This window comes from Mesoplodon mirus (genome assembly GCF_964341445.2).
Source record: "Mesoplodon mirus genome assembly, chromosome: 3".
NCBI classification, from domain to species: domain Eukaryota; kingdom Metazoa; phylum Chordata; class Mammalia; order Artiodactyla; family Ziphiidae; genus Mesoplodon; species Mesoplodon mirus.
In genome coordinates this window covers 120,343,268-120,358,428 of record NC_138978.1, presented here as the reverse complement: position 1 = coordinate 120,358,428, position 15,161 = coordinate 120,343,268, and the positions used below count along the sequence as shown (strand labels likewise).

Genomic DNA, 15,161 nt, shown 5'->3' with positions numbered 1-15,161 from the left:
AGGATAATGAATGTAGTTCCTTGTGCTATATACAGTAGGACCTTGTTTATCCATTCTGTATGTAATAGTATGCATATGCTAATCCCAAACTCCCAATCCTTCCCTCCCCGACCCCCACCCCTTACTAACAACCACAAGTCTGTTCTTTATGTCTGTGAGTCTGTTTCTGTTCCGTAGATCTGTTCATTTGTGGGTTTTTTTCTTTTTTGGCCACACCGCACAGCATGCGGGATCTTATTTCCCTGACCAGGGATCGAACCCGTGCCCCCTGCAGTGGAAGCACAGATTCTTAACCACTGGACCGCCAGGGAAGTCCTGTGTTGTATTTTAGATTCCACATGTAAGTGATATCATGTGGTACTTGTCTTCTTCTGACTTACTTCGCTTTGTATGATGATCTCTAGGTCCATCCATGTTGCTGCAAGTGGCACTATTTCATTCTTTTTTATGGGTAATATTCCATTGTGTGTGTGTGTGTGTGTGTGTGTGTACACCACATCTTTATCCATTCATCTGTTGATGGACATTTAGGTTGTTTCCATGTCTTGGCAATTGTAAATAGTGCTGCTATAGGGGGTGCATGTATCTTTTTTAAATTATAGTTTTGTTTGAGTGTATGTCCAGTAGTGGGATTGCTGGATCACATGGCAACTCTATTTTTAGTTTTTTGAGGAACCTCCATACTGTTTCCCATAGTGGCTGCACCAATTTCTATTCCCACCAACAGTGTAAGAGGGTTCTCTTTTCTCCACCCTCTCTCCAACATTTATTATTTGTAGACTTTTTATCTTTTTTCCTTTTTCTTTTTTCTAGCCACACTGTGCGATATGTGGGATCTTAGTTCCCCAACCAGGGATCGAACCTATGCTGGCTGCAGTGGAAGCACGGAGTCTTAACCACTGGACCACCAGGAAAGTGCCCTTGTAAACTTTTTAATGATGGCCATTCTGACTGGTGTGAGGTGGTACCTCATAGTAGGTTTCTCTTTATGTATAATTAATTTTTATTGCAGTATGGTTGATTTACTGTAGTTTTGATTTACATTTCTGTAATAATTAGCGATGATGAACATCTTTTCATCTGCCTATTGGCCATCTGTATGTCTTCTTTGGAGAAATGTCTATTTAGGTCTTCTGCCCATTTTTCAATTGGGTTGTTTTTTTGTTATGGTGTTGTATGAGCTGTTTGTGTATTTTGGAAATTAATCCCGTGTTGCTTGCATCATTTGCAGATATTTTGCCCCAGTACATAGGTTGTCTTTTCATTTTGTTTATGGTTTCCTTTGTACAGAAGCTGGTAAATTTGATTAGGTCCCATTTGTTTATTTTTGCTTTTATTTCTATTGCCTTGGGAGACTGACCTAAGAAAACATTGGTACAATTTATGTCAGAGAATGTTTTGCCTATGTTCTCTTCTAGGAGTTTTATGGTGTCATGTCTTATATTTAAGTCTTAAACCATTTTGAGGTTTTTTTTTTAGTATGGTGTGAGGGTGTGTTCTAACTTCATTGATTTACACGTGGCTATATAACTTTTCCAACACCACTTGCTGAAGATACTGTGTTTTCCCCATTGTATGTTCTTGCCTCCTTTGTCAAAGATTAATTATCTTTAGGTGTGTGGGTTTATTTCTGGGCTGTCTATTCTGTTCCATTGATCCATATGTCCGTTTTTGTGCTAATACCACGCTGGTGTCTTTTTTTTTTAATTTTTTGGCCATACTGCACAACTTGTGGGATCTTAGTTCCCCAACCAGGGACTGAACCCCCGCCCCCTGCAGTGGAAGCATGGAGTCTTAACCACTGGACCGCCAGGGATGTCCAATACCACACTGTTTTGATTACCGTAGCTTTGTAGTATTGTCTGAAGTCTAGGAGGGCAATGCCTCCTGCTTTGTTCTTTTTCCTAAGGATTGCTTTGGCAATTCTGGGTCTTTTATGGTTCCATATACATTTTAGGATTATTCTAGTTCTGTGAAAAATGTCATGGGTAATTTGATAGGGATCACATTAAATCTGTAGATTGCTTTGGGTAGTAAGGCCAGAAAAATGAAAGTTTTTAAGGAAACTTTAGTTTATCCTAGAGTAGCCATTTGGGGAAAAAACTGAAATTGGATCCTTTCTTCACTTATTACAGCAAAATTAATTCCAGGCGACTGAAAGATTTAAATATAAGAGTACTAGAAGAAGACATGAGATTTAAAAACATACTTACCAGGGGAATTCCCTGGCAATCCAGTGGTTAGGACTCTGCACTTTCACTACCAAGGGTGCGGGTTCCATCCCTGGTCAGGGAACTAAGATCCTGCAAGTTGCACAGCGTGGCTGTAAGTAAGTAAGTAAGTAAATAAATACTTATCAGAGTGGGGGAAAATAATAAATATAACAACATAGAATATTTGCATGGCAAAAAAAGAACAAATGGGAGAGGGAGGATGATGTTTGCAACAGTACAAGAGTTGATTTCCTTGAACTTTTAGAACTTGGCCATTAAGAAGATAGGGCCTCAGAAAAATAGGCAAAGGGTATAAATAGCTCCAGAGAAGCAAAAAGTAAATGACTAATAAAACATGAAGAGATGTTTAACCTTATTCATAGGGAAATGCAAATTAAGTTTGGTAAGCACTTGCCAGGGTGTGGGGGAAATGGGCTCTCAAACATGGTGTGAGTGTCAATTGATGAACCTCATAGAGGGCAACTTGACTGGGCAATTCTACTCCTGGGTATTTATCCTATAGATTTGGTTACAAATATGTATGAAGTGCTTTTCATACAGGGATATTCCTTTCAGTGTTGTTTGCCATAGCAAAATGTTGGATACTATCAAGGCTCTGGCTAAATATACCCATGGAACGTCCACCCTGCAATGAAAGACTGGAGAATGAGACAACTCCAAGTGCATTGATACAGAACATTCCTCAATATATAAGTGAAAAAACAAACTGCAGGGCTTCCCTGGTGGTGCAGTGGTTGAGAGTCCGCCTGCCGATGCAGGGGACACGGGTTCGTGCCCCAGTCCGGGAAGATCCCACATGCCGTGGAGCGGCTGGGCCTGTGAGCCATGGCCACTGAGCCTGCGCATCCGGAGCCTGTGCTTCGCAACGGGAGAGGCCACAACAGTGAGAGGCCCGCGTACCGCAAAAACAAACAAACAAAAACAAACTGCAGAACAGTGGATTCCATTGTATCTTATTATACATATGTATATGGGTATATATGTATATGTATATATGTATTATCAAGTGTGCACACACATACACACACACACGCACACTTGAGGGACTTCCCTGGCAGTCCAGTGGTTAAGACTGCACTTCCACTGCAGGGGGCACGGGTTCGATCCCTGGTCGGGGAACTAAGATCCCACATGCCACATGGTGCGGCCAAAAAAAAAACCCAACAAAACATACACTTGAGCATGCATAGAATATTTTATGAAGGACACATGAGAAACTGATAATAGTGGTTGTCTCAAGGAAGGACCCAGGTTGCTGGGGAATAGGGGTGGTACCCTTTGGTGCCTTATGAATATTGTACTGTATGCATTTTTTATTAGCCAAAATAATTTTAGGATTAGCAAAACAAACAAACAAACAAACAAGAAAGGACTTCCCAGGTGGCGCAGTGATTAAGAATCCGCCTGCCAATACAGGGGACACAGGTTCGATCCCTGGTCCGGGAAGATCCCACATGCCGCAGAACAACTAAGCCTGTGCGCCACAACTACTGAGCCCACGTGCTGCAACTACTGAAGCCTATGCGCTCTAGGGCCCACGCGTCGCAGTAAAGCCCATGCGCCTAGAGCCTGTGCTCCGCAACAAGAGAAGCCACCACAATGAGAAGCCTGTGCACCGCAACGAAGATTAGCCCCCACTTGCCGCAACTAGAGAAAGCCCGCACGCAACAACAAAGACCCAACATAGCCAAAAAAATAAATAAAATTTAAAAATTAAAGAAAAAAAACAAGAAAAATAAAAAGTGCATTCATTCAGCCAGACATGAACTCCCTCCTATGACAATTATGTATCACTTTCATGTCCTGTTTTCTGAGGTTTCTTTTCTCCACAATAAAATTGTGAGCTCTTCCAGGACAAGAACCTGCATAGCTGGGGGCTCAATAAATATTAAAAATTGACAAAAAAGGGCTTCCCTGGTGGCGCAGTGGTTGAGAGTCCGCCTGCCGATGCAGGGGACACGGGTTCGTGCCCCGATCCCGGAAGATCCCACATGCCGCGGAGCGGCTGGGCCCGCGAGCCATGGCCGCGGAGCCTGTGTGTCCGGAGCCTGTGCTCCGCAACGGGAGAGGCCACAGCAGTGAGAGGCCCGCGTACAGCAAAAAAAAAAGAAAAAAAAAAAAAAATTGACAAAAAGAACCCTCTGAGGTGTGCTATCTCTCCCATCGAATTCTTCAAATTCTTCTCTGTGCCTTCCCTGCCACAGAATCATTCTATAGATTACATTTGGATGTTGAATCCAGACATCATGCCTGCCTATAGGTAACTTTAGCAGGACTAGTTGGGTAGGAGAGGTTGGGAGTATGTCTGCAGATGTAGCCTGGGATGACTTGTTTGCCAGGTCAGTTGGGGATGACGAACTCCTAACCCTTCTGATTCTATTCTCACTCACAAATCTGGGTTAAGGGAGGCGGTCTCTTTAAGAACTGTTGTGATGGTCCCGCCCTTTAAAGAGATCAGCTGAATCTGTGAGTCACATGATTTTAGCGTCTCTTCCGCCCTCTGAAGTCGGGACTGCCTGAGAAGCTATGAGGAGCGCCGTGCTCCTCCTGAGTCTACTTCTGACAGCAGCTCCGTTTGGCCTTCTGGGGGAGGAGACCCGCCAGGTGAGGGGCTAGAGCAATAGGTGTTTCAGGATATGCTACCTTGAAGGGTGGTTGGAATCTAGGGCAAACAATTGGTGGGGGTGGAGCGTGCTTGCATTGACAAAAGAGTTTTTCAAACTGGGGGTCGGAGCAGCCATGGGTCAGGGGACAGGATTGTGGAGTAGGGTGGATGTGAGAGCTTCCTGTCTTCCGGTGAAACCTGGACCTTGACTTAGCCCTGAGTGAGCCAGGTCCAAGCAAGTGTTGGATTTCTTTCTTCCTCTCAGCCCTGTGCCCTGATCTCTCCACCAGGGTCAAGGCAGTTCTGGCTCTACCCACCTCTCCTCCACCCCACCTCTGCCCCTTACAACAAGGTTCTGTTAGCTCCCACAAGCATTCCTCTTGCCTAGGCCCCCAAGGTCCCACCCTTTCCCCATCATTTTCCAAGGCCCCTCTCCTTATCCCCAAACTTCTTTGCCCTGTGTCTCTCCCTGATCCTGTTCGCTTGACCCTCCACTGCTCCATGTTCCAGGTGTCTCTGAAGGTCATCTCTGACTGGCTGGACCCTTCCCAGAACCTGCTTCATATCCAGGCAGTGGGTGCCACTTCCACCCTGCACTATGTGTGGAGCAGCCTGGGGCCCCCAGCTGTGCTGCTGGTGGCCACCAACACCCCCAACAGCACCCTGAGTGTCAACTGGAGCCTCCTGATTTCCTCTGAGCCTGACGGGGGCCTCCTGGTGCTCCCCAAGGAGAGCATCCAATTTTCTTCTGCCCTCGTCTTTACCAGGGTGAGGAGGTTGGGGGAGAACCAAGGGGAAGAGTGCAGAGGGGAGGGTTCATTCGAGTTAGAGGGAGAAACTGAAGACTGGGGGTAGGTGAAGTCGAGTCAGGTATGAGAGCGTGGGGTGGGACCAGTGAACGGGGGGTGGTGGTGATTCAGGAGAAAGCTGGACTCAGGCAAGCCTAGTCCCTCCCCACCCCCACCCGCCAGCTGTTTGAGTTTGACAGCACCAACACATCCGATGCGGCCGCCAAGCCTCCAGGAAAATCATATCCCCCATACTTCTTGGCCGATTTCTCCTGGGACAACATCACTGACTCTTTGGATCCTGCCACCCTGAGCGCCACATTTCGAGGCCACCCCATTCACGACCCCACTGGGGCTTTTGCCAATGGCAGCCTGGCCTTCAGGGTAAGGGTATGGGGCATCAGAACTCAAAAGGCTGGTTTACGAGGGTGGGAGTTAATGATGGGGGTCGCCTTCAAACACAGGCATCCACCTGCTTCCCACACCTCCCGCGCCTCTTCCATCCTAGGTTCAGGCCTTCTCCAGATCTGGCCGACCAGGCCAACCCCCTCGCCTCCTGCACACAGCAGACACCTGCCAGCTAGAGGTGGACCTGGTTGGGGCCTCTCCCCGGGGAAACCACTCCTTGTTTGGCCTGGAGGTAGCCACGTTGGGCCATGGCCCTGACTGCCCCTCAGTGCAGGAGCAGCACTCCATCGATGATGAATATGCACCTGCCGTCTTCCAGGTCAGGCTTCCAGCAGAGAAACAGATGGGTGTGGGGTGAAGGGGGACCCCATTAGGACCTCAGAGAATCATTCAACTATTTACCATTTAGCAACACTTCATTCAGCTCCTTTAAGTGCTGGGCACTGTGCTAATGAATTAGCCCAGTCTCTGCTCTCAGTGGAGAAGCCAGAGGGAAGGCGGTACAGTGTGACTAGTGCTCTGACAGATGGGATTTGCAAGGGCCCGGGGGCCCAAAGGAGGGAGCTGAGTGCAGGCTTGCTGAGTGTTGAGGCTGGAAAAGGACCCAGTGCCATCCAGTCCAGCTCCCCTTTCTACAGAGGAGAGACTGATGCAAACAGCCTGTGAGTTCTAGAACCAGGCCTAGGATTCAGGACAACTCGTGACAGATGGAGGCTGGGAAAGGGTGGGGGAACAGAAAGGTCGGGCACCACTGGTCCTCCTCATCCTGCCTGTTTGCCTTTCTCCCCAGTTGGACCAGCTGCTATGGGGCTCCCTCCCATCAGGCTTCATGCAGTGGCGACCAGTGGCTTTCTCCCAGAAGCAGGGGGGCCGGGAATCAGCCATGCCCTGCCAAGCTTCCCCTCTTTACCCCACCTTGGCATACCTTCTCCCCCAGTCACCCATTGTCCGAGCCTTCTTTGGGTCCCAGAACAACTTCTGTGCCTTCAATCTGACATTTGGGGCTTCCACAGGCCCTGGCTACTGGGACAAACGCTACCTCAGCTGGTGAGAGTCAGGGCCTGGGCCAAGGGTTTGGGAGGTTGAAGTGGAGGAGGGTTGGGCCTCTCGGCCTTCCCCGCTAAGCCTGCTCACCTCTCTTTCTCACTCTGCTTGCTCTAGGTCCATGCTCCTGGGTGTGGGCACCCCACCAGTAGATGCCTTGTCCTCGCTAGTCCTAGGCATCATGGCAGTGGCCCTGGGTGCTCCAGTGCTCATGCTGCTGGCAGGAGGCGTGTTTCTGCTGCTGGGCCACAAGCGATACTCAGAATATCAGCCTATAAATTGAGGCCTGCTCTCTAGAGGGAAGGACATTACTGGACCTGCCTTGCTGGTCTGCAGGTTTGAGGGTCAGTATTCCCAGCCAGCTGCTCCCTTTTCCCATCTTGCTTTTCTGCAGAACCTCAGAGACCAGCCTCAACTTCCTCCGGACCCAGGTGGGGCTTCCTTCAAACTTTGAGGAGGGACCAGGGACAGAGTGATTGCTAGAGGGAGGGTCCCCTCAGTGTTGCCTCCCCGCCCCTCCACCCCCCAGTTCCCTTGAATGGGACTCACAGGCCTAAATGAGAGGCCTTCTGACTTGTCTGCTACCCTGGAGGGCATGAAATAGACTAAGTTTTCCCCCAAGGCTTGTCTCTCAGTGTGTGAGTGTTGCTGGGTCTGGTTCCAGGGAATGAGAGGGCTGGAGGTGGGCATGGAAGGCAATTTCTTGTTTGCAGCACCATTTCTTCCCCAGGCCTAGTTCTCTCCCTTGCCATGGGACCAGGCTCCTGCCAGCCACTCTTCAACATGCAGAGCTGGGAGGTCTCTGGTGCAGTCTGAATCAAACAAGGAAGGGACACTTGAGACGAGGGTGCAAACACGAAGGAAGAGCCAAGGAAGACAGTGGTAGTTGTTTATTGTTACACACACATTCATATGGGGTTAACATCAACCACTATGTCTTCCAACCACTCCCAGCCACCACAGGTGTGGGTGCACACGCACGCACACACACACATACATGCACGCACACGCACACACACACACACACACACACACACACACGCCTCTTGGGAGGCAGGTTTCCCTGTCTGCTCCTCTTCCCATGAGAGAGGTATGACTTCTGGGCAGTTTGGAGGTGCAAGGTTACAGGGACCTAAAGGGTTGGAAGGGAGGAGGCAGCCACACTGGATTGGGACAGCTGTAATTGACTTGACTGAGGCTCAAAAGCCTATATGGCCAGTTATGGAGGGTCCTGAACACAGGTCCCCAGGAAGGTTTTCACCAAACATGAACGTCCTATTTGATCTGATGCCCAGCCATTACCTTTAGGCATGGGCAAGGTTTCTAGTCTCTTTGAGGCCCTCTGCTTAGACACCCAGCACAGAAATGGTCAGAGTTTTGGCTGTGGCTCTGCTGGCTGCCTCACAGGAGGCTGGAGAGTGCAGCAGAGTCCAGCCACTGTGGGCCCTAGTGGCAGTGGTGGGAGGCTGCTCAGGACGGAACCATGCCTCTGCTCCTGGTTCTGTGCCCTCAGCATCCTTAAGGAACATGGCTGTCCACCTCTTTCCCTGAAAGAATGTCTGAGTCCCTCCCGCCTAATTGTCCCAAGCTCCAAAGGTGAAGAGGAGTGCCCCAACTCGGAGAGCAGGGGACAGTCCAGGCTCTGATTGGATGGGACCCCTGTCAGGGCAGTAGGTGGGTTCATCCCACCCAGGTACCAGGGCTGGGAGCAAGGGGGTGGGGCGGCTTAGCCCCAGGAGCGAGGCCTGTGGTCTGAGGCTGAGCGGGCATGGTCAGGGTAGTCCAGGCGGCTCTCGGAGGCAGTGAGCATGCGTTCAGGCTCCACCACGAACATATAGTAGAGGTTCCACACCAGCATGGACAGCAGGGGCAGGAATGTCAGGCCGTAGCCAAAGCCTCGGAAGGAGGGGCCCACGGCAAAGGTCAGCCAGTATATCAGCCTGGGAGGCAAGAAAAGATCGGGTTTTCCTCGAGGGGAGTACATGAGCTAACTGGCAACAGGCTGATGATGGGGAGAATACAACGTGAAGGCAGTAGATGGGTGTTGGTCAGCACAACTGATACCTCTAAAGACAGCCAGTGTTTCTGTACTTACCATGTGCCAGGCATGGTACCAATTACTTTAGGGGCAATGTTTAATTTAATTTAGACCCCCACATCTCTATGAAGTGTGTATATTATTCACCTCCCTCTTTGTTTACTTTTCAAATTTTAATTAAAAAATTTTGAGTAGGCAGTATACATTTACATGGTTCAAAACTCAAAGGTACCAGTGAGTATAGTAAAATGTCTTCCTTTACTGATTCCCAGATACCCTATTCTCGTCCTTGACCTTCTCACCTCTGTTCCACTCCCACCCCAGACATCCAATATTATGGTTTCTTGTACATCGTGATGTTTTCTGTACATATGAGCGAAAATATTTATGTTTTCCTTTTCCCTTTTTTTTTGGAAGTTTGGTAGCATACTAAATATAGAGATTGTTCTGCACATTGATTTTTTCCCCTCATTGAATGTATCTTGGAGATTGTGTTATATTAGTATATAAACAGCTTCATTATTTCACAGCTGCAGTACATTCCATTGTATTTACTTCCCCTTTTGCAGATGAAGAAACTAAGATTCCAAAAGGGTTAAGTAAGACTGGTCCAAAGTCACACATTGGGGAAATAGTAAAACCATAGTTTGAACCCATGCCTGTTCATCACCCCATCTCCTGCCATTTTAGAGGGGCTGAGGGAAAGGAGAGAGTAAGGAAACCAGCTTCAAGAGAGCTTGAAGCCCAGAGGGATGGACTAGGCACAACCAAATTTCCCCTCTTGGAAGATCCATTCAAAATACACACTCCTCAGTGGCGGGAGGACAGCAGCTTCCTCTTAATGTATGAAGGATCACTTATTACAAGATTGTGATGTCTCTATTTTTTTACCTGGGAAATGGAGGAAAGAGTAACTGCTGCTTCTCTACTGCACCAGGAGGCAGCATAGCATAATAATAATATAAAAGTTCACATTTAGTGAACACTTACCAAGTACTAGACTGTTGCAAGCACTCTACATGAATTAACTAACTTAATCTTCACAATAACTCCATTTTACAGATGATGAAACTGAGGCACAAAATACTTAAGTAACTTGCCCATGGTAGAGAAGAAGGACCCTGGATGAGAGAAGGAAGGGACCTGGGTTCTAGTCCTGCCTCTGCTGCTGACTGACCTGTGTGACTCTTCTCCCCCAATCTGTAGTCACTTTCTCTCTGTAAAATGGGTAAGATGGACCAGACAATTGCTGGTCCTTTAGCTCCCTGATGATTCTTGGTGCTTAAACCAACTTCTGTCTGAGACCAGCATTCCCCGAGAGGGAGATGAGAAGTTGAGTTACATGAGCAGGAACATATTTATCTTGGGAAACATCTACTGGGAGAACTTGCAGGGCTGCATGATGGTCAGGAGGCTGGTGGGACAAATGACCACTAGACTACAGTCAGAAGTGACAGGAAGACAGATTTAAGCTAAATAGGAAGAATGCTTTAGCACTTAAAGCTACCTGGAATGCTATATGGAAAATAACAAAAGGAAATGTATTAGGGGAAAAAATGGAAAGGCCTGCATTTGGCTTCAGAAATTCAAAGGTGCCTTCTGGGTTAACAGTAGTTCACATGAAAACACCCCTAAGGACTTCAGGTGCCTACAAATTCTAAATGAAAGCAGAGTAATGAGGCTGCCATGAGACCTATGTGGCCTTGGCTTGTATGAACAGGACAATACCCTTGACCAGCCCCCATCCCTCCCATTTGACAAGCAGGAGAATTTCCTGCCTAGAGGGAAGGACACAGGATAGTGAAGGGACCAGGGCCACTTAGCAAAGTAAACACTGGGGAAGCAGATGTTTGGAGTGGGGAGTTGAGAGCTGTTGTCAAAGATCTGAGTTTGTCTAGGCAATTACAGAGGTCAGAGTCAGGGCAGCAGTTTTTAGCACAATATAAAAAAGGACTTTCTAATAATTAGGACTTTTGAAAAATGAAACAAGACTGTCTTATAAAGAACTAAGCACTTGGTCACAGGGGCTGTTCAACCAATGTTCAGCCAATGGCCACCTGACCAGAGTGCCACAGTGGAGTGGCTGCAATGTGTGGGAGGTTGGTCTAGGTGACACCTGAAAGCCCTTCCAGTTCTAGGTTGATACATGTATCTTATGAAAGACATATGAGCTGATCACCTGCTACCAGGTGAGGTAAAGTGCAAGGAAGAAAGTGACTCAACTTTCCGGGGTGCACATTTGGGCTGATGCAGAATCCAGAAAGCTCCCTGGCTCTCCAGACATTCAGATGCCTGGGCCTCTTGAGCACCAGCACCTCCCTCTGCCCCACCCCCAGCCCCAGCTCACCGGGAGATGGCGAAGAGACCAGTGAGCAGAGGGAGCAGTTTGAGGGTGTCTTGGGGCAGGTAGGTGGAAAGCACGGCCAGGTTGAAGAAGTAGAGGATGAAGAGCTGGACCGACTGGGCCACATATTGCCGGTGGATCTCCACCTCTCGCCGTGGCTCCCCAAAGGGCCGCAGGGCAGAAAAGCACAACAGGCTCAGCCCGTACACCAGGATCCCTGGGTGGGGTTGGAGGACACATAGGGTCAGGAGAGGAGCGGCAGGCAGGAAGCTGGAGGCAGGGTTCGTAGCAGAGAGCTCATGGGCATGGGCTCTGCACCGTGGGTGGGGCTGAGGTGGTCCTGGGAGGAGGTGGGCACACAGGGGTGACAGGGTGTGGGAGGCCCTGAGGGTCCAGGTCTAGTGAAGGGAAACTCTCCTGCTCCCCAAGCCAGGCAGGCCCTGCCCTCCAGCCCAGCTCCCACATGCCCCCTCCCTTCTTGCAGGCCCAGGCTCACCCAGTACAATGGGGAAGGTGGCAAAGACCCCGCAGCGCAGCGTGTAGATGAGGCGGGAACTCATGGTCGGCAGGCGCGGGGCATCGAAGGGCAGGAAGGCATATGCCCCATAGAGCAGGCAGGGGAAGAGGATGAGGGCGGCTCCCACCGAGGCCATGGCCTTCAGCCCCTCATGGCCTCCGCATCCCCTGCAGCACCCACAGGAGTACCCAGGCGGCCTCACCACTGCCTCGGCCCACTTGCGCTCCGCGGGCTCAGGGTGGGTGGCCCGGGTGGGCAGGAAGGTCTGGCGGCGCTCACCCTCACTGGCCTCACAGCACACAATGAGGTCTTCCTGGGGCCGCCGCTCAATGCACTGTAGGTCGATGGGCACGAAGGCCCGGGCCACCTTCTCGGGCAGCAGGCTGGCGTCATCTTCGTGCAACTCCTCTAGCTTGGTGGGTGGCTGTGACTCAAGGGGCTCAGGCTCAATGTTCCTCCACCCAGGGGGATCTGAGAACGGGGCACTGGGCTGGGGGCCAGTCCCCCAGGGCAAGGTGGCAGCCTCACTTACTGTGCTGTCTAGACCATCCTCCGTCCCCTCTCCGGCTGTGGGAGACCCAGCTGAAGATCCCGCTCTGGAGGACTCAGCTCCAGGGGGCTCAACCCCATCCTCCCCTTCCAGCTTCCGGCCATTGGGGACCAAAGCCTGGGGTGGGCTTTTCTCCAGGGCCTCGGGCCCCTTCACTTCCAGCAGGGCCAGGGTCTCGGGTTCTGTCATCCTGGGGCTTCACTTCTGGGGTCTACCGCAAGGTCATGTCACCCTGGAGGGAGTAAAGTTCTGTCAGAAGCTGCCGTCCTCTGGCCCTCAGGAGGGGCTGACAGAACAGGAAGTCTCCAGGGCAGCCGGCCTCGTGGACTTTAGTCCTTTCTGGGACCTTAGGGAGAACATGGTCCGGAGGAAGGTGTTGAAACAGAGGGAGGCAGGAGGGAAGTGAGAGCCGAAATGGAGGCACCCTTTCGACATCAAATGCTATTCAGCAGGAGAGGGTGAGTCAGGGGGCACAGGCGCTGGCAGCTGTGGCCTCAGCCAGCCTCCACCCATGCCTTCTACCCCCTCCACCAAAACCCCTGGGGTCATGGCCACCCTAATGCAGGAATGGGAGGAAAAGGAGAGGTCTAGAATTTTGCCAAGGATTTTATTCCCGCTAAGGATCTTCTTGTGGGACAGAGAAGCTGCCCCTTCACCTCCACACCCCCCATTCCCCTGCAGATCCCCAACTGGAACTCTCCTGGCAACTGATACCAATGATTTGCCAAGAGATCTGTCCCAAGGAGCTGGCAACAGCAGTGCATCCTGTTCTTTTGTCTCCAATCTGGGTACCTGGTCAGTTTCCAAACTTCTCAGTAACCCACCCACAACGTCTCCGGAGGGCCTGGGTCTGTTCATTCTGATCTCTAAGTCTAATCAAGGCTGTTTCCCATGCCTCCTCTCTGGTCTTTCTTCCCTCCCTGCCGCCCTCCATCTCACTGCTTCTGGATGGGGCTGATTCCCCTCTCTCCACCTCCTCAAGGACCTCCTAACCCTTAGTGTTTGGACCCATGACACCCACTTACTTTCCATCTGGAGAGAGGTAGAGGGTCCCCAGTGTCCGGGAAGGAGCTGCCCAGCTCCCTGCTGGCTCTGCGAGTATTCCTCTCAGTCTCCCTCCCTTTACCTGTGTCTCCAAACCAGTCTGACCAGAGCAGGTGGGGCCCACTTTAAAGGGGCAGGCCCCGCCCTGCTGAATCTGCCGACAGAAAAAGCATTAAAGGAGGACGTCATCCTTTCTGAAAGTGGGGGTGCAGCTGATCATAGAGGTAAGTGTGTGTCTTAGCAACATGGGATGCGTAGGAACCCCCAGCACAGGAAAGCAAAGGAGGAAGAAGTGGGTTTGGACATCAGAGGGTGCTTGGAGTAGATTGGGATACCCAAAAAGAGGTTGAATTTCTACACTTATTCATTCAATATTTATTGGGCACCTATTATTAGCTAGGCACAGACACAGGAAAGAACAAGATGACAGGCAAAGTGTCTGTGCTTGGGACTTCCCTGGTGGCGCAGTGGTTAAGAATTCGCCTGTCAATGCAGCGTGCACGGGTTCTATCTCTGGTCGGGGAAGAGCCCAGATGCCACGGAGCAACTAAGTCCGTGTGCCATAACTACTGAGCCTGTGCTCTAGAGCCTGTGCGCCTAGAGCCTGTGCTCTGCAACAAGAGAAGCCACCGCAATAAGAAGCCCGTGCACCACAACGAAGAGTAGCCCCTGGAAGAGCGGCCCCGCTCGCCGCAACTAGAGAAAGCCAGAAAGCCCACGTGCAGCAACAAAGACCCCACGCGGCAAAAAAAAAAAAAAAAAGTCTCTGCGATTAAAGAGCTTGTTCTTTTGGGATAACAGATAATAAAGAAGCCTAGCAACTAAACCAATATGACAATTTCAGTAGGGAAAACCTCTTTGCCAAAATGATATTTGAGCTGAGACCTGATGGGAAATCAGGAGAACGAGTGTTCCAGGCAGAGAAACAGCAGGTGAAAGGCCAATAAGTGGGAAAGACAGGTTGTTTCAGGAACAGAAAGAAGGTCGGTGGCTGGAAAAGGAATTTATGTTCCCATTACAGCGGGTACACGGGTCCCCTGAACACCTTGCCTTTTAGGTTAGGTTTAAGGTTTAAGAAAGCAATTGGAATCCAAGGTGATCTTTCCGGGGGCAGAAACGCTTAAGGGTGTACCTTCTCAGTCCTGTGGCTCTTTTCCCCTGAAGTTATTTGAGCTTTGTGAGGGCAGGGACAGTGTCTGGATTGCTCATTCTGTGTCTCCAGAACCCAGCATTGTGACTGGAAGACAGCGGGTGTTCAATAAATGTTTGCTGGACTGGTGAGAGATGAACATGCAAGTGGAAATCTTTGGGTTGGGGTGCGGGAGCTGAAGGGCCGAGGTGCCTGTACAAGAGTCCTGTATTGGAGGGCCTTACTCTTACGCTATGCTTGACTCTTTCCAAGAAAATTTTCACATACACGTTTTTTGTTTGTTTAAATAATGGGGGAAAAGGGAGAAATGGAATCACCCTAACTAGTAATCTTAAAGGGGCTCGGCTCAAATGGGGCGGGGGTGGGGGGTGCGGGCAGAAGGATGGACAAAATGACCACCGTCGGACAAAGCAAAGTCATGCTCCTAGCTGTGAGTCCA

At 50.1% G+C, this 15,161-nt stretch overlaps 2 protein-coding genes across 3 annotated transcripts; one reads left to right on the top strand and one right to left on the bottom strand.

Annotated features, from left to right (window-relative positions):
- Positions 1–4,715: 4,715 nt before the first annotated feature.
- On the top strand, positions 4,716–8,801 carry GLMP (glycosylated lysosomal membrane protein). Of its 2 annotated transcripts, XM_082612698.1 has the most exons (6): positions 4,716–4,838; positions 5,350–5,607; positions 5,811–6,011; positions 6,136–6,354; positions 6,826–7,082; positions 7,197–8,800. In XM_082612698.1, exons 1-6 carry the CDS (start codon positions 4,761–4,763, stop codon positions 7,360–7,362), a joined length of 1,179 nt encoding a protein of 392 aa, XP_082468824.1. In that variant the 5' UTR covers positions 4,716–4,760; the 3' UTR covers positions 7,363–8,800. The 2 variants fall into 2 exon arrangements, with proteins under 2 accessions (XP_082468824.1, XP_082468825.1); XM_082612699.1 differs by lacking the exon at positions 6,826–7,082 and having other exon boundaries at positions 7,197–8,801.
- Positions 8,802–8,805: 4 nt separating this feature from the next.
- Positions 8,806–13,649, bottom strand: TMEM79 (transmembrane protein 79; the record flags this gene model as incomplete). Its single annotated transcript, XM_082612700.1, has 4 exons — positions 13,554–13,649; positions 11,958–12,760; positions 11,465–11,678; positions 8,806–9,019 (listed from the first exon to the last, which is right to left on the bottom strand). Exons 2-4 carry the CDS (start codon positions 12,715–12,717, stop codon positions 8,806–8,808), a joined length of 1,188 nt encoding a protein of 395 aa, XP_082468826.1. The 5' UTR covers positions 12,718–12,760; positions 13,554–13,649.
- Positions 13,650–15,161: the final 1,512 nt, after the last annotated feature.